This window comes from Eleutherodactylus coqui, chromosome 3 (genome assembly GCF_035609145.1).
Source record: "Eleutherodactylus coqui strain aEleCoq1 chromosome 3, aEleCoq1.hap1, whole genome shotgun sequence".
Taxonomy (NCBI): Eukaryota; Metazoa; Chordata; class Amphibia; order Anura; family Eleutherodactylidae; genus Eleutherodactylus; species Eleutherodactylus coqui.
In genome coordinates, this window is record NC_089839.1 from 315,501,593 (window position 1) to 315,524,654 (window position 23,062).

Genomic DNA, 23,062 nt, shown 5'->3' on the forward strand with positions numbered 1-23,062 from the left:
GGTCACTAATACCGGCCGTTATGGGGTGAGCAGTCAGAAGACTACTGGGGGTCCGAGGGCAGGTCAGTAATACCGGCCGTTATAGGGTGAGCAGTCAGGAGACTACAGGGGGTCCGAGGGCAGGTCAGTAATACCGGCTGTTATAGGTGGAGCAGTCAGGAGACTACTGGGGGTCCGAGGGCAGGTCACTAATACCGGCCGTTATAGGGTGAGCAGTCAGGAGACTACTGGGGGTCCGAGGGCAGGTCACTCATACCGGCCCTTATAGGTGAGCAGAGTCAGGAGACTACTGGGGGTCCGTGGGCAGGTCACTAATACCGGCCGTTATAGGGTGAGCAGTCAGGAGACTACTGGGGGTCCGTGGGCAGGTCAGTAATACCGGCCGTTATAGGGTGAGCAGTCAGGAGACTACTGGGGGTCCGAGGGCAGGTCACTAATACCGGCCGTTATAGGGCGAGCAGTCAGGAGACTACTGGGGGTCCGAGGGCAGGTCACTAATACCGGCCGTTATAGGGCGAGCAGTCAGGAGACTACTGGGGGTCCGTGGGCAGGTCAGTAATACTGGCCGTTAGAGGGTGAGCAGTCAGGAGACTACTGGGGGTCCGTGGGCAGGTCACTAATACCGGCCGTTATAGGGTGAGCAGTCAGGAGACTACTGGGGGTCCGTGGGCAGGTCACTAATACTGGCCGTTATAGGGGGAGTAGAGTCAGGAGACTACTGGGGGTCCGTGGGCAGGTCAGTAATACCGGCCGTTATATGGGGAGCAGTCAGGAGACTACTGGGGGTCCGTGGGCAGGTCACTAATACCGGCCATTATAGGTGAGCAGAGTTAGGAGACTACTGGGGGTCCGTGGGCAGGTCACTAATACCGGCCATTATAGGTGAGCAGAGTTAGGAGACTACTGGGGGTCCGAGGGCAGGTCAGTAATACCAGCCGTTATAGGGTGGGCAGTCAGGAGACTACTGGGGGTCCGTGGGCAGGTCACTAATACCGGCCATTATAGGTGAGCAGAGTTAGGAGACTACTGGGGGTCCGTGGGCAGGTCACTAATACCGGCCGTTATAGGGTGGGCAGTCAGGAGACTACTGGGGGTCCGTGGGCAGGTCACTAATATCGGCCCTTATAGGTGAGCAGAGTTAGGAGACTACTGGGGGTCCGTGGGCAGGTCATTAATACCGGCCATTATAGGTGAGCAGAGTTAGGAGACTACTGGGGGTCCGTGGGCAGGTCAGTAATACCGGCCCTTATAGGTGAGAAGAGTCAGGAGACTACTGGGGGTCCGAGGGTAGGTCAGTAATACCGGCCGTTATAGGGGGAGCAGTCAGGAGACTACTGGGGGTCCGTGGGCAGGTCACTAATACCGGCCCTTATAGGTGAGCAGAGTCAGGAGACTACTGGGGGTCCGTGGGCAGGTCACTAATACCGGCCCTTATAGGTGAGCAGAGTTAGGAGACTACTGGGGGTCCGTGGGTAGGTCAGTAATACCGGCCTTTATAGGGGGAGCAGTCAGGAGACTACTGGGGGTCCGTGGGCAGGTCACTAATACCGGCCCTTATAGGTGAGCAGAGTCAGGAGACTACTGGGGGTCCGTGGGCAGGTCACTAATACCGGCCCTTATAGGTGAGCAGTCAGGAGACTACTGGGGGTCCGTGGGCAGGTCACTAATACCGGCCGTTATAGGGTGAGCAGTCAGGAGACTACTGGGGGTCCGTGGGCAGGTTACTAATACCGGCCGTTATAGGGTGAGCAGTCAGGAGACTACTGGGGGTCCGTGGGCAGGTCACTAATACCGGCTGTTATGGGGTGAGCAGTCAGGAGACTACTGGGGGTCCGAGGGCAGATCAGTAATACCGGCCGTTATAGGGTGAGCAGTCAGGAGACTACTGGGGGTCCGAGGGCAGGTCAGTAATACCGGCACTCATAGGGTGGGCAGTCAGGAGACTACTGGGGTCTGTGGGCAGGTCACTAATACCGGCCGTTATAGGGGGAGCAGAGTCAGGAGACTACTGGGGGTCCGTGGGCAGGTCAGTAAAACAAGCCGTTATAGGGGGAGCAGCCCACCAGCCCAGCAGCCCAGCAGCCCACCAGCCCACCAGTCCCGCGTGGCTGAACACAGCACCAATAAGAGCTACAAAAATAACAATGCTACGGGTCTTGGACCGGCTTCGCGCGGACGGATGCACAATTGCGCTGTGAACAAGGCTTTTTGCGCGCATATCAGCGTATTTCACCGCACGTTTTCTGCCCACGGACACGGTTTTTGTGCTTAATTCATCTAATGAGTTCCAGATGTTTTGCCTTTCCAGAAAAACGTGCGTGCAAAATACAGAAATATGTATGAAGCCACGGGATCCATTCACTGCATATTGCGCATACAAATACGCCCGTGAAGCCGGCCACAGAAGGCCGCGACGGACAGACAACTGGTTTGTGAAACAATAAGACCATTTGTGTAAACTTGGTAGAGAAGAGCGTTATCAGGTTATTATCACCGAGTGGTGAACGCTGTAAATATAAACCCCAAGACAAGGGCGGAACCTCTGGGGAAAAGGGGGCCACATCATAGGACAGTCATGAAGGGGTTAACCATCGCACAGCTTTCTAATAGATGAAGGCCGGCTTCACACGGGCATAAATGGCATCCCCCCCCCCCCCCCCCCGACCTCTATGAAGACCTTTACTGTACATATGCACCAAAAAATATACATATAATTATTAGAAATGCGTGCGCAAAATACGGAAATGTGAACGAATCCAATGAAATAAACTAGATTCTGCATGAGAAAACACGTGTGTGACGCCGGCATTGGGGCCCCTTTACATGGAATGTTATGTCGGACAACAGATGCCAACGGTCGTCCCAGCGATAATCGTGCCTGTGCTGTTACACTGGAATGAGCACCGCTGACTGCATAGTGGTGAAGGGGGTGGGGGGGTGAAGGGGGGTGAAGGGGGGGGGGGGGGTGAAGGTGGGTGAAGGGGGTGGGGGGGTGAAGGGGGTGGGGGTGAAGGTGGGTGAAGGGGGTGGGGGGTGAAGGGGGGGTGAAGGGGGTGGGGGGTGAAGGGGGGGTGAAGGGGGTGGGGGGTGAAGGGGGGGTGAAGGGGGGGGTGAAGGGGGGGGGGGGAGGTGAAGGTGGGTGAAGGGGGGGGGGGGGGTTCCGGCCACCCACCTCCATTCACAGTAAACATGCTACCTGTTCACATAGAACCATACATGCAGAAACTGGACGACGAACAGGATGTGAAGGACTTCTCGTTAGTCGGTCAGTCGGTGCTGCATTACACTCAACGATTATCGTTCATGTAAAAGCACCTTCAGTTTTCAATTATTCATCATTTCTAAGAGCTCTGCTTGCTGTCAACATTCAGTGAATACATACAGGGAGAATACTATTGAGGACCTGTCCTCAGGATAGGTCATCAACAGTTGATTGGCGGGGGTCGGTCGTTTGGGACCCTGACCGATCAGCTGATTGTGTGCCCACCAACAGCGCCACAATTAGAGAGTTACAAGCGTCAGCCACTTCAGAGGTCGGAGCAGAGACTCCCGCTCTGACCCCTGTGTAATTGTGGCGCTGTCCCCAGCGACGGACCCCTGCCGATCAGCTATGGATGACCTATCCTGAGCCCTGCTCATGTTCTGGCGCACGGACAGCCCATTAGTCACCAAAGGTATTGAAGCTTGCGCCTCTTTATAAATGTGGCGGGTTCTGCATCTTACAATTGATCCCCCCGGCATCCGCTTACAAATCCCCTCAGTGCATTAATATTGAAGCATCTAAAGACATGATCATTTCGGTTTGCGCCCGTCATGTGACCGCTCTACCTGAGGATGGATCTGGGGTTTGTCACAGGTCGCCTCAAAATCCAGCACTAGGAAGTAATGGTATCTCTGTGGGGGGAAGGAGGTCATCGCGGCCACCGACGCCCCGAACCCTTGGCAGCCCAGCTTTCTGTTGAGCATTGGATCGGCTCCTGTGTCAGCCTGGAGGACAGAGAACGGGTCACAGGGCAGGGTTCGCAGAGGCCTGGAGAGCAGCAGCGAGGGAAGTCTTTGCGGCCGGATGAGGGACGATAACTGCATTGAAACCTCTGCTGCATTTACATGGAAACCTGCGGACAAAACAGAAGCAAAGTCAGACGAGAAGCCGGGAGGCAGTATAATGACAGGAGGTGGAGCGGCCATCGACATTGGGGTGCAAGGGGGCGAAAACCGGGAGGCAGTATGACAGGAGGTGGAGCGGCCATCGACATCGGGGGGCGAAAACCGGGAGGCAGTATAATGACAGGAGGTGGAGCCACCATCGACATCGGGGGGCGAAAACGTACAAGACAAATACATATGTAACGAAATGGGACAGAAATGGTGGAGCTTTATATCCCAGCCATCATATACATCGCCTATTACATGCCACACCCACAATATACCTCCCCTGTCATATACACTAACCATAGTATACCCCGCCTATCAGATGCTCCACCAATGATATACTCCAGCCATTATATCATTCCCCACCCCCATCATTCTCTGCAGCCGGCTGCTGGACTACAACTCCCAGGGTGTGTCACTTTTAGGGTGCGTTCACACGAACGTATATCGGCTCGGTTTTCACGGCGAGCCGATATACGTTGTCCTCATGTGCAGGGGGGGAGGCTGGAAGAGCCAGGAGCAGAAACTCAGCTCCCACCTCCTCTCTGCCTCCTCTCCACCCCTATGCACTATTTGCAATGGGGAGAGGCGGAACGGGGGCGGGGCTAATTCCCGAAACTTAGCCCCGCCCCCATTCCGCCTCCTCTCATTGCAAATAGTGTAGAGGGGCGGAGAGGAGGCAGAGAGGGGGCGGGAGCTCAGCTCCTGCTCCTGGGCTCTTCCAGCCTCCCCCCCTGCACATGAGGACAACGTATATCGGCTCGCCGTGAAAACCGAGCCGATATACGTTCGTGTGAATGCACCCTTAAACATTGGGAATAGTTCACGAAGGAAAATGGAGTCCATGTTTTGCGCCAAATCTATTTCTTGTTTTAGACATTATACAAAATCAACCAACAAAAAGTGAAGGCCGGGCGTTGTGGACCTGTAATATGGGCCGAACGTCTTATACCATTAGTGAAGGCCGGGCGTTGTGGACCTGTAATATGGGCCGAACGTCTTATACCATTAGTGAAGGCCGGGCGTTGTGGACCTGTAATATGGGCCGAACGTCTTATACCATTAGTGAAGGCCGGGCGTTGTGGACTTGTAATATGGGCCGAACGTCTTATACCATTAGTGAAGGCCGGGCGTTGTGGACCTGTAATATGGGCCGAACGTCTTATACCATTAGTGAAGGCCGGGCGTTGTGGACCTGTAATATGGGCCGAACGTCTTATACCATTAGTGAAGGCCGGGCGTTGTGGACATGTAATATGGGCCGAACGTCTTATACCATTAGTGAAGGCCGGGCGTTGTGGACTTGTAATATGGGCCGAACGTCTTATACCATTAGTGAAGGCCGGGCGTTGTGGACTTGTAATATGGGCCGAACGTCTTATACCATTAGTGAAGGCCGGGCGTTGTGGACCTGTAATATGGGCCGAACGTCTTATACCATTAGTGAAGGCCGGGCGTTGTGGACTTGTAATACGGGCCGAACGTCTTATACCATTAGTGAAGGCCGGGCGTTGTGGACCTGTAATATGGGCCGAACGTCTTATACCATTAGTGAAGGCCGGGCGTTGTGGACTTGTAATACGGGCCGAACGTCTTATACCATTAGTGAAGGCCGGGCGTTGTGGACCTGTAATACGGGCCGAACGTCTTATACCATTAGTGAAGGCCGGGCGTTGTGGACTTGTAATACGGGCCGAACGTCTTATACCATTAGTGAAGGCCGGGCGTTGTGGACCTGTAATATGGGCTGAACGTCTTATACCATTAGTGAAGGCCGGGCGTTGTGGACTTGTAATATGGGCCGAACGTCTTATACCATTAGTGAAGGCCGGGCGTTGTGGACCTGTAATATGGGCCGAACGTCTTATACCATTAGTGAAGGCCGGGCGTTGTGGACCTGTAATAGGGGCCGAACGTCTTATACCATTAGTGAAGGCCGGGCGTTGTGGACCTGTAATATGGGCCGAACGTCTTATACCATTAGTGAAGGCCGGGCGTTGTGGACTTGTAATATGGGCCGAACGTCTTATACCATTAGTGAAGGCCGGGCGTTGTGGACTTGTAATATGGGCCGAACGTCTTATACCATTAGTGAAGGCCGGGCGTTGTGGACTTGTAATATGGGCCGAACGTCTTCTACCATTAGTGAAGGCCGGGCGTTGTGGACCTGTAATATGGGCCGAATGTCTTATACCATTAGTGAAGGCCGGGCGTTGTGGACTTGTAATACGGGCCGAACGTTTTATACCACTAGTGAAGGCCGGGTGTTGTGGACTTGTAATATGGGCCGAACGTCTTATACCATTAGTGAAGGCCGGGCGTTGTGGACCTGTAATATGGGCCGAACGTCTTATACCATTAGTGAAGGCCGGGCGTTGTGGACTTGTAATATGGGCCGAACGTCTTATACCATTAGTGAAGGCCGGGCGTTGTGGACCTGTAATATGGGCCGAACGTCTTATACCATTAGTGAAGGCCGGGCGTTGTGGACCTGTAATATGGGCCGAACGTCTTATACCATTAGTGAAGGCCGGGCGTTGTGGACCTGTAATATGGGCCGAACGTCTTATACCATTAGTGAAGGCCGGGCGTTGTGGACCTGTAATAGGGGCCGAACGTCTTATACCATTAGTGAAGGCCGGGCGTTGTGGACCTGTAATACGGGCCGAACGTCTTATACCATTAGTGAAGGCCGGGCGTTGTGGACCTGTAATACGGGCCGAACGTCTTATACCATTAGTGAAGGCCGGGCGTTGTGGACTTGTAATACGGGCCGAACGTCTTATACCATTAGTGAAGGCCGGGCGTTGTGGACCTGTAATACGGGCCGAACGTCTTATACCATTAGTGAAGGCCGGGCGTTGTGGACCTGTAATATGGGCCGAACGTCTTATACCATTAGTGAAGGCCGGGCGTTGTGGACCTGTAATATGGGCCGAACGTCTTATACCATTAGTGAAGGCCGGGCGTTGTGGACCTGTAATATGGGCCGAACGTCTTATACCATTAGTGAAGGCCGGGCGTTGTGGACTTGTAATACGGGACCGAACGTCTTATACCATTAGTGAAGGCCGGGCGTTGTGGACTTGTAATACGGGCCGAACGTCTTATACCATTAGTGAAGGCCGGGCGTTGTGGACTTGTAATACGGCCCGAACGTCTTATACCATTTGTGAAGGCCGGGCGTTGTGGACTTGTAATATGGGCCAAACGTCTTATACCATTTTTTGCAATAACGTATTCGTGCCTATGTACGGCGTCCATGAGAACCAGCTGGATGCCATTTGCGCCATTGTGCTGTGCGGTACAGGTATTCGTTCTACAATACCGGTGACACTTCTGTAAGGTGAGCTTTGCTGGGGGACGGCGCTGCCCACACCGCGAACCACACAGTTGGCACAGATGTGCAACACGCAAAATAAGTGCAGCGAAACAAAACCTAATCCACAAAAAGCGCTGACCGTGTTTCTGACCGTGTAGCATAGTATCGCGGCTAAGCTCAGCCATATACTCGGGGTGAACGGGGGCCTACGGATACAGTCAGCGCCTGTGACGGAGGCTCTCCTGGCGCACCGAATGTTAGGTAGAATTGAAATGTCAACCGCATCTTAAAGTGGTGCCAAGATTGTGAGTTATGCCCTCTCTTACTGCCGAGACCCCCGCCGATCTAGAGATGGGGGTCCCATGTCACTGCGGGTTACTGCAGCACTCTTGTTCACTTCCAATGGACTGCGGACCCCCAGGCGGCTCCAGGACTTCTATCAGCCTCACTGGAACGTGCAGCCAGAGATCCATTGTTACATTGTGCTGCTGGGACCTGTAGTGCTAAGGTTCCTAGCAGCACAGCTTCACAGGTGTGGGATAATTGAGCTGCTGGGTGTGCTGTTCTCCAGCAGCCAATCTCCTTTAGTCTGCAGCACATATAAACCCAGCTCCTGCCAGTGTTTGTCTGGTGTACAGGGTGAGCAGTCATGTTACTTCACCTTGCTGTGTGACTTGTGTCCTGCTGTCTGTCCTGTACAGCTTGCTGTGTGACTTGTGCCCTGCTGTCTGTCCTGTACAGCTTGCTGTGTGACTTGTGCCCTGCTGTCTGTCCTGTACAGCTTGCTGTGTGACTTGTGCCCTGCTGTCTGTCCTGTACAGCTTGCTGTGTGACTTGTGCCCTGCTGTCTGTCCTGTACAGCTTGCTGTGTGACTTGTGCCCTGCTGTCTGTCCTGTACAGCTTGCTGTGTGACTTGTGCCCTGCTGTCTGTCCTGTACAGCTTGCTGTGTGACTTGTGCCCTGCTGTCTGTCCTGTACAGCTTGCTGTGTGACTTGTGCCCTGCTGTCTGTCCTGTACAGCTTGCTGTGTGACTTGTGCCCTGCTGTCTGTCCTGTACAGCTTGCTGTGTGACTTGCGTCCGGTTGTCTGTCCTGTACCGCTTGCTGTGTGACTTGTGTCCGGTTGTCTGTCCTGTACAGCTTGCTGTGTGACTTGTGTCCGGTTGTCTGTCCTGTACAGCTTGCTGTGTGACTTGTGCCCGGTTGTCTGTCCTGTACAGCTTGCTGTGTGACTTGTGCCCGGTTGTCTGTCCTGTACAGCTTGCTGTGTGACTTGTGCCTTGCTGTCTGTCCTGTACAGCTTGCTGTGTGACTTGTGCCCTGTTGTCCGTCCTGTACAGCTTGCTGTGTGACTTGTGCCCGGTTGTCTGTCCTGTACAGCTTGCTGTGTGACTTGTGCCCGGTTGTCTGTCCTGTACAGCTTGCTGTGTGACTTGTGCCCTGTTGTCCGTCCTGTACAGCTTGCTGTGTGACTTGTGCCCTGTTGTCCGTGCTGTTGCAGCTTGCGGTGTGAACCATGTCTGATGCCGCTGGACCCCTGGTTAGTGTAGGGACTAGCTGTATAGCCCGGAGCCGTGACGTGACTCGCTAGCTTCCATATTTTGATCAAAATGTCACCTAATACCTGGCATTTCTAGCTTATCACCTGCTACTAGTGGTTGCATTCTGGCTGCTGTATGGTGCGATTCCGGCTCTGTGTGTCAGCTTACTCTGTCCAATAGTCCCGGTCATGGTGGCATGTGTATGTGTCCTATCCTGGGTGCGTGGTTCCTAGGAGCAGCAGGGGCCCGGATCCGAAGACCGCTGGGCCGCCCTTTATAGCGGTGATGTCCCTGCTCAGGTAGGTCTGTCACTAACCCTGGTAGTAGATGGGGAGAGGTGAATTACTATATCCTTCTTGGTCACAATTGTGTGGGCCCCGCGCTTCGCTTCCCACACGATCGTAGCATCCATCATACAGACATCACTGCGGGGAGCAGCGCCCCCTACAGCGACAGGACTCCCACTCTGATCAGCGGGGGTCTCCACAGTCAGTGGGATGGGGGGAGGAGAACCTGCACTTTAGTACAACCCCCATAAGATAAATACAAACTATCAGGAGAGCGTTAGCCGTTCTTTCGCCTCACACAAGTTTTGGCAGAGAGTAAAGCCCCTTCGAGGAGGAAGAGGTGAAGATGAAGGCTAATCGTCCAATCGGGCGACAGACGGTAGACCGTGCGCTGGTAGTTCACTTCATGCAGGCAATCGTGGGTTTATATGGCACTGCTTCAGTCGCTCTCACACCGGATGGGAAGGACCGGACGGCTCCTCGTTGGAGCGAGCGATGTCTGCCGGTATAAACGGGCTGCACCGGCGAACGAGGGCAGTGTTAATGTGTTCAAACGTGAAATCAGCAGATCTCAGCGGGGCCCAACTTGTATGAAGTTAGAGAAAAGCGTTTAAAGATGCAGAGAGCTGACCGTCTGAGCCGCGGTGATATAATTGGCGCACGTTTACACTCCCCCCGTACAACAAGCCCTTTATGGAAGGAGCTGTAGACAGATGCCACGCTGCTCGCTGCCCACATTAACACTGTGCGAGGCGACAACCGTCTGCCAGCCGTCCCAACCCATCGACGTCCAATGAGGCTCCCATCGTGTGACGGATTCTCACTGACTGACCCCAGAATTACCGGATATATATTATATCTGGCGTATACCCCTCCCCCACCCCGAACACCATCCACTCATTAACATATGGAGACAGGCTCTCAGGAGGAGATGGAGACATCCCAATTAAGGCTCAAGGGCCAAATCCTTAAAATGTCAGAGTCTTAACCGCCATAATCTGATCAAAAATTAACAAAGATTAAATGAGAAATGGTCTGCAGGGGAAGAGGAGGAAGAGGAGGAGGAGGAGTGACGGCGGGCATATGCCAGGCGGCAGTCACCTTATCACAGCCGACATCAAGCTCCAGGGAAAGTCATCGTCTCCAAAGTACCCCCCCAAGGAGTGCAGTCTATAGGGCGGCCATGCCCAGGTGATGACGGGCGGTCACCCAGGACACCCCAGCCTGAATGACTAGTCCTTGGGTGTTATTCCTCTACTTCTGGCTCGGAGGCGCTCTGCACACGATTGGATTTGCATTGCAGAATCCGGGGTCGGCGTCCGGCTCACCCCAAATACCGTTCATAGCATGCTATGCGAAATCCAAGCCCTGTCTGAGCGAGCGGAGGAAAATCGCAGCATGCTCTATTTTCATGCGGGGTCCGCACGGATGGCTTCCATTGTAGTCAATGGCAGCCGTCCCACCTGCGGCCCGTCCACGATCGACACTGCGTACAGGTCGTTGATCCTGCGTGTCTGACGGCGGTTCGCCGGGACCATCCGCAGTACAGAGAAGAGGCGAGAAAGACAGCTACATGCGGACGACGACGGCTGCGGTCGGATCGGATTCCACTACATGCGGACGACGACGGCCGCGGTCGGATCGGATTCCGCTACATGCGGACGACGACGGCCGCGGTCGGGTCGGATTCCGCTGCATGCGGACGACGACGGCCGCGGTCGGGTCGGATTCCGCTGCATGCGGACGACGGCTGCGGTCGGATCGGATTCCGCTACATGCGGACGACGACGGCTGCGGTCGGATCGGATTCCGCTACATGCGGACGACGACGGCCGCGGTCGGGTCGGATTCCGCTGCATGCGGACGACGACGGCCGCGGTCGGGTCGGATTCCGCTGCATGCGGACGACGGCTGCGGTCGGGTCGGATTCCGCTGCATGCGGACGACGGCTGCTGTCGGGTCGGATTCCGCTGCATGCGGACGACGGCTGCGGTCGGGTCGGATTCCGCTGCATGCGGACGACGGCTGCTGTCGGGTCGGATTCCGCTGCATGCGGACGACGGCTGCTGTCGGGTCGGATTCCGCTGCATGCGGACGACGGCTGCTGTCGGGTCGGATTCCGCTGCATGCGGACGACGGCTGCTGTCGGGTCGGATTCCGCTGCATGCGGACGACGGCTGCTGTCGGGTCGGATTCCGCTGCATGCGGACGACGGCTGCGGTCGGGTCCGATGCCGCTGCATGCGGACGACGGCTGCGGTCGGGTCCGATGCCGCTGCATGCGGACGACGGCTGCGGTCGGGTCCGATGCCGCTGCATGCGGACGACGGCTGCGGTCGGGTCCGATGCCGCTGCATGCGGACGACGGCTGCGGTCGGGTCCGATGCCGCTGCATGCGGACGACGGCTGCGGTCGGGTCCGATGCCGCTGCATGCGGACGACGGCTGCGGTCGGGTCCGATGCCGCACATTTGTGCACCGAAGGATCTCCATAGAAGTCAATTGTGGAAGCGCAAATGTGAGCGTAATACGCAAGGAGAGGCGGGATACAGAGGCGGGATACAGAGGCGGGATACAGAGGCGGGATACAGAGGCGGGATACAGAGGCGGGATACAGAGGCGGGATACAGAGGCGGGATAGCTGCGCAATTCAGCTGAAAAAGAACACATCCGGAAATCAGACTAATTAGTCATTTCAATCAGTGCGTCTGTTTACCACGAGCGAATCATCGCGGCACCGATACACGCACAAAAAGGCGCTGCGCTCATGTGCGCACGAATACCCCTGCACTTGTGTGAAGGGTCATAAAAGTGACTACAACTCCTATTCTCCAGTAGTGCTATTACAGAGGTGACACTATGCTGAGAACAACAACTCCAATCATCCTGTACTGCTGGCACGACCCCGGGGACTACTACTCCAGTCATCCAGTACAGCTACTACAAGTGACATTACCCCGGGGACTACTACTCCAGTCATCCAGTACAGCTACTACAAGTGACAGTACCCCGGGGACTACAACTCCAGTCATCCAGTACAGCTACTACAAGTGACATTACCCCGGGGACTACAACTCCAGTCATCCAGTACAGCTACTACAAGTGACATTACCCCGGGGACTACTACTCCAGTCATCCAGTACAGCTACTACAAGTGACAGTACCCCGGGGACTACAACTCCAATCATCCAGTACAGCTACTACACAAGTGACATTACCCCGGGGACTACTACTCCAATCATCCAGTACAGCTACTACAAGTGACATTACCCCGGGGACTACTACTCCAGTCATCCAGTAGAGCTACTACAAGTGACATTACCCCGGGAACTACAACTCCAGTCATCCAGTACAGCTACTACACAAGTGACAGTACCCCGGGAACTACAACTCCAGTCATCCAGTACAGCTACTACACAAGTGACATTACCCCAGGGACTACAACTCCAATCATCCAGTACAGCTACTACACAAGTGACATTACCCCGGGGACTACTACTCCAGTCATCCAGTAGCTACTACACAAGTGACATTACCCCGGGGACTACAACTCCAATCATCCAGTAGCTACTACAAGTGACAGTACCCCGGGGACTACAACTCCAATCATCCAGTAGCTACTACAAGTGACAGTACCCCGGGGACTACAACTCCAATCATCCAGTAGCTACTACAAGTGACAGTACCCCGGGGACTACAACTCCAGTCATCCAGTACAGCTACTACAAGTGACAGTACCCCAGGAACTACTACTCCAATCATCCAGTACAGCTACTACAAGTGACATTACCCCGGGAACTACTACTCCAATCATCCAGTACAGCTACTACAAGTGACATTACCCCGGGGACTACTACTCCAATCATCCAGTACAGCTACTACAAGTGACATTACCCCGGGGACTACAACTCCAGTCATCCAGTACAGCTACTACAAGTGACATTACCCCGGGGACTACAACTCCAGTCATCCAGTACAGCTACTACAAGTGACAGTACCCCGGGGACTACAACTCCAATCATCCAGTACAGCTACTACAAGTGACAGTACCCCGGGGACTACAACTCCAGTCATCCAGTAGAGCTACTCCACAAGTGACATTACCCCGAGGACTACTACTCCAGTCATCCAGTAGAGCTACTCCACAAGTGACATTACCCCGGGGACTACAACTCCAATCATCAAGTACAGCTACTACAAGTGACATTACCCCGAGGACTACAACTCCAGTCATCCAGTAGAGCTACTACAAGTGACATTACCCCGAGGACTACTACTCCAGTCATCCAATAGAGCTACTCCACAAGTGACATTACCCCGAGGACTACAACTCCAGCCATCCAGTAGAGCTACTCCACAAGAGACAGTAACCCGGGGACTACAACTCCAGTCATCCAGTAGAGCTACTCCACAAGAGACAGTAACCCGGGGACTACAACTCCAGTCATCCAGTACAGCTACTACACGAGACAGTACCCCAGGGACTACAACTCCAATCATCCAGTAGCTACTACAAGTGACATTACCCCGGGGACTACTACTTCAGTCATCCAGTACAGCTACTACAAGTGACATTACCCCGGGGACTACAACTCCAATCATCCAGTAGCTACTACAAGTGACAGTACCCCGGGGACTACAACTCCAATCATCCAGTAGCTACTACAAGTGACGGTACCCCGGGGACTACAACTCCAGTCATCCAGTAGCTACTACAAGTGACATTATCCCGGGAACTACAACTCCAGTCATCCAGTACAGCTACTACAAGTGACATTACCCCGGGGACTACTACTCCAGTCATCCAGTAGAGCTACTACAAGTGACATTACCCCGGGAACTACAACTCCAGTCATCCAGTAGCTACTACAAGTGACATTATCCCGGGAACTACAACTCCAGTCATCCAGTACAGCTACTACAAGTGACAGTACCCCGGGGACTACTACTCCAGTCATCCAGTAGCTACTACACAAGTGACATTACCCCGAGGACTACAACTCCAGTCATCCAGTACAGCTACTACAAGTGACATTACCCCGGGGACTACTACTCCAGTCATCCAGTAGAGCTACTACAAGTGACATTACCCCGGGAACTACAACTCCAGTCATCCAGTAGCTACTACAAGTGACATTATCCCGGGAACTACAACTCCAGTCATCCAGTACAGCTACTACAAGTGACAGTACCCCGGGGACTACTACTCCAGTCATCCAGTAGCTACTACACAAGTGACATTACCCCGGGGACTACTACTCCAGTCATCCAGTAGCTACTACACAAGTGACAGTACCCCGGGGACTACAACTCCAATCATCCAGTACAGCTACTACAAGTGACAGTACCCCGGGAACTACTACTCCAATCATCCAGTACAGCTACTACAAGTGACAGTACCCCGGGGACTACAACTCCAGTCATCCAGTACAGCTACTACAAGTGACAGTACCCCGGGGACTACAACTCCAATCATCCAGTACAGCTACTACAAGTGACAGTACCCCAGGGACTACAACTCCAGTCATCCAGTACAGCTACTACAAGTGACAGTACCCCGGGGACTACAACTCCAATCATCCAGTACAGCTACTACAAGTGACATTACCCCGGGGACTACAACTCCAGTCATCCAGTAGAGCTACTCCACAAGTGACATTACCCCGAGGACTACAACTCCAGTCATCCAGTAGAGCTACTCCACAAGAGACAGTAACCCGGGGACTAAAACTCCAGTCATCCAGTACAGCTACTACACGAGACAGTACCCCAGGGACTACTACTCCAGTCATCCAGTACAGCTACTACACAAGTGACAGTACCCCGGGAACTACAACTCCAATCATCCAGTAGCTACTACACAAGTGACATTACCCCGGGGACTACAACTCCAATCATCCAGTACAGCTACTACAAGTGACATTACCCCGGGGACTACAACTCCAATCATCCAGTAGCTACTACAAGTGACAGTACCCCGGGGACTACAACTCCAATCATCCAGTAGCTACTACAAGTGACAGTACCCCGGGGACTACAACTCCAATCATCCAGTACAGCTACTACAAGTGACATTACCCCGGGAACTACTACTCCAATCATCCAGTAGCTACTACACAAGTGACATTACCCCGGGGACTACTACTCCAATCATCCAGTACAGCTACTACACAAGTGACAGTACCCCGGGGACTACAACTCCAATCATCCAGTACAGCTACTACAAGTGACATTACCCCGGGGACTACAACTCCAGTCATCCAGTAGCTACTACACAAGTGACAGTACCCCGGGGACTACAACTCCAATCATCCAGTAGCTACTACACAAGTGACAGTACCCCGGGGACTACAACTCCAATCATCCAGTAGCTACTACTACAAGTGACATTACCCCGGGAACTACTACTCCAATCATCCAGTAGCTACTACACAAGTGACATTACCCCGGGGACTACTACTCCAATCATCCAGTACAGCTACTACACAAGTGACAGTACCCCGGGGACTACAACTCCAATCATCCAGTACAGCTACTACAAGTGACATTACCCCGGGGACTACAACTCCAGTCATCCAGTAGCTACTACACAAGTGACAGTACCCCGGGGACTACAACTCCAATCATCCAGTAGCTACTACACAAGTGACAGTACCCCGGGGACTACAACTCCAATCATCCAGTAGCTGCTACAAGTGACCCCAGGAGCTTCTTCCACCTGTGACTATTAATACCCGGAGCGCGAGGAGTCAGTCTGAAACCTGACACAGCATGCGGTCCAGCAGTGACACAATGTAACCGGACCGCAGAGACCCCCCACAGCCAGCATCACACAATGCGGGGTCACCGAGCCCCGCCAATTATACACAGCTGGCCCATCCTCATGGATGGTCTTCATATAGCACAGACCTATTCTGTAGCGCTGTACACAGCAGTTTCATCTGGACGCTCCAGTCATCTCCATGGAGCCGCGGCCGCACAATCCACGCTGCACAACAGGAATGGAAGCCTGCATCCTCAACTGAGAAAGGGGCGGGGGGACACGGGACCCCCATTCTCGGGAAAAGGGGGGTCCCAGTAGTCGGTCCCTCACCGATCTCTCAGATTTCACCCATCCAGTGGATAGGTGAAAACGTGTAAGAAGCCCATAACTGGAATACATTTATATCAGCAGGGGTTCACTATCTGGGACCCCTGCTGATCAGCTGCTTACTCCGCTCCTGCGCTCATGCTCTAAGCAGACAGCTCCGTTCTCCCTGCAGTGGCCAGGCTAAGTATTACACGTACAGTTGTAAAACTTGTAATTTCCTGCAGAAATTGTCCAGCGCACAAGTATAACACCCAGCAAACAGCTGACGCCACAAATGGGGGGTGCAGGGTGACCTTCCTAAACTCTGGGCATAATGGCGCTCCAGAGCTGCACTCACTATTCTGCTGGTGGAGTCACTGTGTACATACATTACTTATCCTGTACAGCTCCTGAGTTACATCCTGCATTATACTCCAGAGCTGCACTCACTATTCTGCTGGTGGAGTCACTGTGTACATACATTACTTATCCTGTACTGACCCTGAGTTACATCCTGTATTATACTCCAGAGCTGCACTCACTGTTCTGCTGGTGGAGTCACTGTGTACATACATTACTTATCCTGTACTGCTCCTGAGTTACATCCTGTATTATACTCCAGAGCTGCACTCACTATTCTGCTGGTGGAGTCACTGTGTACATACATTACTTATCCTGTACTGCTCCTGAGTTACATCCTGTATTATACTCCAGAGCTGCGCTCACTATTCTGCTGGTGGAGTCACTGTGTACATACATTACTTATCCTGTACTGATCCTGAGTTACATCCTGTATTATACTGCAGAGCTGCACTCACTATTCTGCTGGTGGAGTCAGTGTGTGCATACCTTACTTATCCTGTACTGCTCCTGAGTTACATCCTGTATTATACTCCAGAGCTGCACTCACTATTCTGCTGGTGGAGTCACTGTGTACATACATTACTTATCCTGTAGTGATCCTGAGTTACATCCTGTATTATACTCCAGAGCTGCACTTACTATTCTGCTGGTGGAGTCACTGTGTACATACATTACTTATCCTGTACCGATCCTGAGTTACATCCTGTATTATACTCCAGAGCTCCGCTCACTATTCTGCTGGTGGAGTCACTGTGTACATACATTACTTATCCTGTACTGCTCCTGTATTATACCCCAGAGCTGTACTCACTATTCTGCTGGTGGAGGCACTGTGTACATACATTACTTATCCTGTACTGCTCCTGAGTTACATCCTGTACTATACCCCAGAGCTGCACTCACTATTCTGCTGGTGGAGTCACTGTGTACATACATTACTTATCCTGTAGTGATCCTGAGTTACATCCTGTATTATACTCCAGAGCTGCACTTACTATTCTGCTGGTGGAGTCACTGTGTACATACATTACTTATCCTGTACCGATCCTGAGTTACATCCTGTATTATACTCCAGAGCTCCGCTCACTATTCTGCTGGTGGAGTCACTGTGTACATACATTACTTATCCTGTACTGCTCCTGTATTATACCCCAGAGCTGTACTCACTATTCTGCTGGTGGAGGCACTGTGTACATACATTACTTATCCGGTACTGCTCCTGAGTTACATCCTGTATTATACTCCAGAGCTGCGCTCACTGTTCTGCTGGTGGAGTCACTGTGTACATTCATTACTTATCCTGTACTGCTCCTGAGTTACATCTTGTATTATACTCCAGAGCTGCACTCACTATTCTGCTGGTGGAGTCACTGTGTACATACATTACTTATCCTGTACTGATCCTGAGTTACATCCTGTATTATACCCCAGAGCTGCACTCACTATTCTGCTGGTGGAGTCACTATGTGCATACATTACTTATCCTGTACTGATCCTGAGTTACATCCTGTATTATACTCCAGAGCTGCACTTACTATTCTGCTGGTGGAGTCACTGTGTACATACATTACTTATCCTGTACCGATCCTGAGTTACATCCTGTATTATACTCCAGAGCTCCGCTCACTATTCTGCTGGTGGAGTCACTGTGTACATACATTACTTATCCTGTACTGCTCCTGTATTATACCCCAGAGCTGTACTCACTATTCTGCTGGTGGAGGCACTGTGTACATACATTACTTATCCGGTACTGCTCCTGAGTTACATCCTGTATTATACTCCAGAGCTGCGCTCACTGTTCTGCTGGTGGAGTCACTGTGTACATTCATTACTTATCCTGTACTGCTCCTGAGTTACATCTTGTATTATACTCCAGAGCTGCACTCACTATTCTACTGGTGGAGTCACTGTGTACATACATTACTTATCCTGTACTGATCCGGAGTTACATCCTGTATTATACTCCAGAGCTCCGCTCACTATTCTGCTGCTGGAGTCACTGTGTACATACATTACTTATCCTGTACTGATCCTGAGTTACATCCTGTATTATACTCCAGAGCTGCACTCACTATTCTGCTGGTGGAGTCACTGTGTACATACATTACTTATCCTGTACTGATCCTGAGTTACATCCTGTATTATACTCCAGAGCTGCACTCACTATTCTACTGGTGGAGTCACTGTGTACATACATTACTTATCCTGTACTGCTCCTGAGTTACATCCTGTATTATACTCCAGAGCTGCACTCCCTATTCTGCTGGTGGAGTCACTGTGTACATACATTACTTATCCTGTACTGATCCTGAGTTACATCCTGTATTATACCCCAGAGCTGCACTCACTATTCTGCTGGTGGAGTCACTGTGTACATACATTACTTATCCTGTACTGATCCTGAGTTACATCCTGTATTATACCCCAGAGCTGCACTCACTATTCTGCTGGTGGAGTCACTGTCTACATACATTACTTATCCTGTACTGCTCCTGAGTTACATCCTGTATTATACCCCAGAGCTGCACTCACTATTCTGCTGATGGTGTCACTGTGTACATACATTACTTATCCTGTACTGACCCTGAGTTACATCCTGTATTATACTGCAGAGCTGCACTCACTATTCTGCTGTGTACATATATTGGAATATCTGGTCCCATATGTAAGGCGCTGGATACAATCTGCTGTGCCCGATGAATGCACTACACCTCCCAGCACTCTCAGGTCCTACAGACTGTTCTGCTCCCCCACAGCAGTTGACACATGACTGGTCCGGCTTGAGGTGCTGGGACTTGTAGTGCCACAGCTGCTGTTAGTGGATACATGGGATGTAGATGATAAAGAACTAAAGGCCGCAAGAACAAAAAACAGAAAAGAGCAACAGATGAGCCTGAGCCCCAGGGGCCACCCAGCAACAGGCCCTGAGCAGGGGCCCCAATGAATGTGGAGCCACTCATTAGGACTCCTTTCGGCGGGGCCCTGGAGGTAGTAACATCTGGGGCCACAGTAGCCAGTCGGTATAAGTGTGTAGAGGTGCTTAGTGGGGCCCTACAGGTGATATATGAGGGGCCCCACAGCTGTAAGGAGTATATGGGGAGTCCCATATCTGTCATAGATGAGGTACCCCTCGGCTGTACAGGGGTATATGAGGGGCCCCACCCTTGTACAGGTGATATGAGGGGCCCCTTGGCTGTTCATGGCCTTGTGGAGGGCCCCTTGGCTGCAGAGGAATATACTGTGGGCCCCACAGTTGTACAGGTATATAAAGGGCCCGTCGGCTGTAAAAGGGTATATTGGGGCCCCCACAGCTGCTCGTGGTTATGTGGAGGGCCCCTCAGCTGCAAAGCAGTATAGTGGGAGTCCCACAGTTGTACAGGTGATATTTGAGGGCCCCCTCATCTGTACAGGGGTATATTGGGGGCCCCTCAGCTGTACAGGGGTATATTGGGGGCCCCTCAGCTGTACAGGGGTATATTGGGGGCCCACAGTTGAACAGGTGATATGAGGGGCCCCCTCAGTTGTACAGGCGTATGTTGGGGTGGAGGGCCCCTTAGCTGTACAGGGGTTATATTGGGCCCCTACAGTTGTACAGGTGATATATGAAGGGCCCCTCGGCTGTACAGAAGTATATTGGGAGCCCCTCGGCTGCAGAGCAGTATATTGGGGCCCCACAGTTGTACAGGTGATATATGAAGGGCCCCTCGGCTGTAACGGGGTTATATTAGGGGCCCCACAGTTGACCAGGTGATATATGTGGGGCCCCACGGCTGTACACGGTTATATTAGGGGCCCCACAGCTGTTCATGGCCATGTGGAGGGCCCGTCGGCTGCAGAGGAATCTACAGAAGGCCTACCCCCTACTCAGAGCCATACGGAGGGCCCCTCGGCGGTGGAGAGCTGCACGGAGGGCCCCTCGTGTGTCCTGGATGACATGGCGGGCCCCACAGCTGTACAGGAGGATGTTGGGCCCCTCACTGCTTACCCCCAAACCTGCTACCTCCCAGGCCTGTCCAATAAGGGGCCCCCGGGAGCCCCGAGCCCCCCGCAGCCCCGGCACATACATGACACCGGGTGTGCGCCCCCTCGTCACACACAACACCCGGCGACTCACCTCGCACTCTCCCCTGCCTATGGAGACGGCCGTGACGGGCAGACGCGGCCCACCAATCACAGAGGCTGCCGCCGGCGCATTCGGCCAATCAGCGGCGCGGAGGGCGGGGCCACGGCGCAGACCCTTCTCTGCTCCGCTCCTGCATGGAATCATGTGGGAATGTCAGGCCAACATGGCGCCGCCGCGCTGCATGCCGGGAGATGTAGTCTTCCCCCACATGGCCCTGTGTCACTCCTGCAGCGGGGAATGATGGCAGAGACAGGCCGACGGAGCCGAGCAGCCAGCCCGGGCCCAGAGTACTGCAGCAAGGCCTAGGCCGCAATAACAGAGGAAGCAGATGTAGCAGAGCGGAACCTCACACACAGCACTGAACACATGCTGAGCCCGGCAGTCCTATGTAACCCCAGAGATAACTCAGTGATAATTCCCTAAGGGGCAGATAATGTAGTACAGGGGTGTCAAACTCATTTTCACCGAGGGCCACATCAGCCTTATGGCTACCTTCAAAGGGCCGATTCTAATTGTAAGACAGTAAAGTAAAAGTAAACCCCACAGTGGCCCGATTGGTAATAAGGTTCCCCATAGTGGCCAGTGACGCACGCCATTCTGCGCATACAGACGTACGCCATTCTGCGCACACACACCCGCACGCCATTCTGCGCACACAGACGCACGCCATTCTGCGCACACACAGACGCACGCCATTCTGCGCACACACAGACGCACGCCATTCTGCGCACACACAGACGCACGCCATTCTGCGCACACACAGGCGCACGCCATTCTGCGCACACACAGGCGCACGCCATTCTGTGCTCACACAGGCGCACGCCATTCTGCGCGCACAGACGCACGCCATTGTGCGCATACACCCGCACAGACGCACGCCATTCTGCGCATACACCCGCACAGACGCACGCCATTCTGCGCATACACCCGCACAGACGCACGCCATTCTGCGCATACACCCGCACAGACGCACGCCATTCTGCGCATACACCCGCACAGACGCACACCATTCTGCGCATATACGTACAGACACACACACATATATACAGACACACACATTATATATATATATATATATGACACACACACACACACACATATATACACACACACACACATATATATACACACACACACACACACATATATATATACACACACACACACATATATATACACACACACACACACACACATATATATACACACACACACACACACATATATATATACACACACACACACATATATATACACACACACACACACACACATATATATACACACACACACACACACACATATATATATACACACACACACACACACATATATACACACACACACACATATATATACACACACACACACACACATATATACACACACACACACATATATATACACACACACACACACACATATATACACACACACACACATATATATACACACACACACACACACATATATATATACACACACACACACATATATATACACACACACACACACACACATATATATACACACACACACACACACATATATATATACACACACACACACATATATATACACACACACACACACACACATATATATACACACACACACACACACACATATATATATACACACACACACACATATATATACACACACACACACACACACATATATATACACACACACACACACACATATATACACATACATACACACACACATATATATACACACACACACATATATATACACACACACACACACATATATATACACACACACACACACATATATATACACACACACACACACACATATATATACACACACACACACACATATATATATATATACACACACACAAGGCTCTCAGCCTGCAGCTGCTCCTCCTCAGCGATGCTCTCCTTGCTGCAGAGATCATGTTCTCTGCACTCCCCCTTCCCTCCTCCGCGGCCGTTGTCAGTCTGCTATCGGCACTCCTCTATTACTGTCTGCAGTAGACAGAACAAGCCAAGAGCAGACTGCCTACTGACAGCAGCACGGAGGGTGAGGGAACTTACTGCATAGCCTGCGGGCCACAGAAAATGAGGCGGCGGGCCGGATTCGGCCCGCGGGCCTTGTGTTTGACACCTGTGATGTAGTAGATATGATCAGCAGTCCTATGTAACCCCAGTAATAACTTTATGAGGGCAGA

At 52.5% G+C, this 23,062-nt stretch overlaps 1 protein-coding gene across 1 annotated transcript in view; it reads right to left on the bottom strand.

Moving 5' to 3' along the window:
• Window positions 1-20,937, bottom strand: part of ERI3 (ERI1 exoribonuclease family member 3) — a 292,819-nt gene extending 271,882 nt beyond the window's left edge. Inside the window, exons 1-2 of the mRNA XM_066597996.1 lie at window positions 20,851-20,937; window positions 3,829-4,115 (exon numbers count right to left, since the gene is read on the bottom strand). Coding sequence (XP_066454093.1) covers window positions 3,829-4,086 — 258 coding nt within the window. The 5' untranslated portion in view covers window positions 4,087-4,115; window positions 20,851-20,937. The remainder of the gene's footprint in view (window positions 1-3,828; window positions 4,116-20,850) is intronic.
• Between the last annotated feature and the right edge of the window lie 2,125 nt (window positions 20,938-23,062).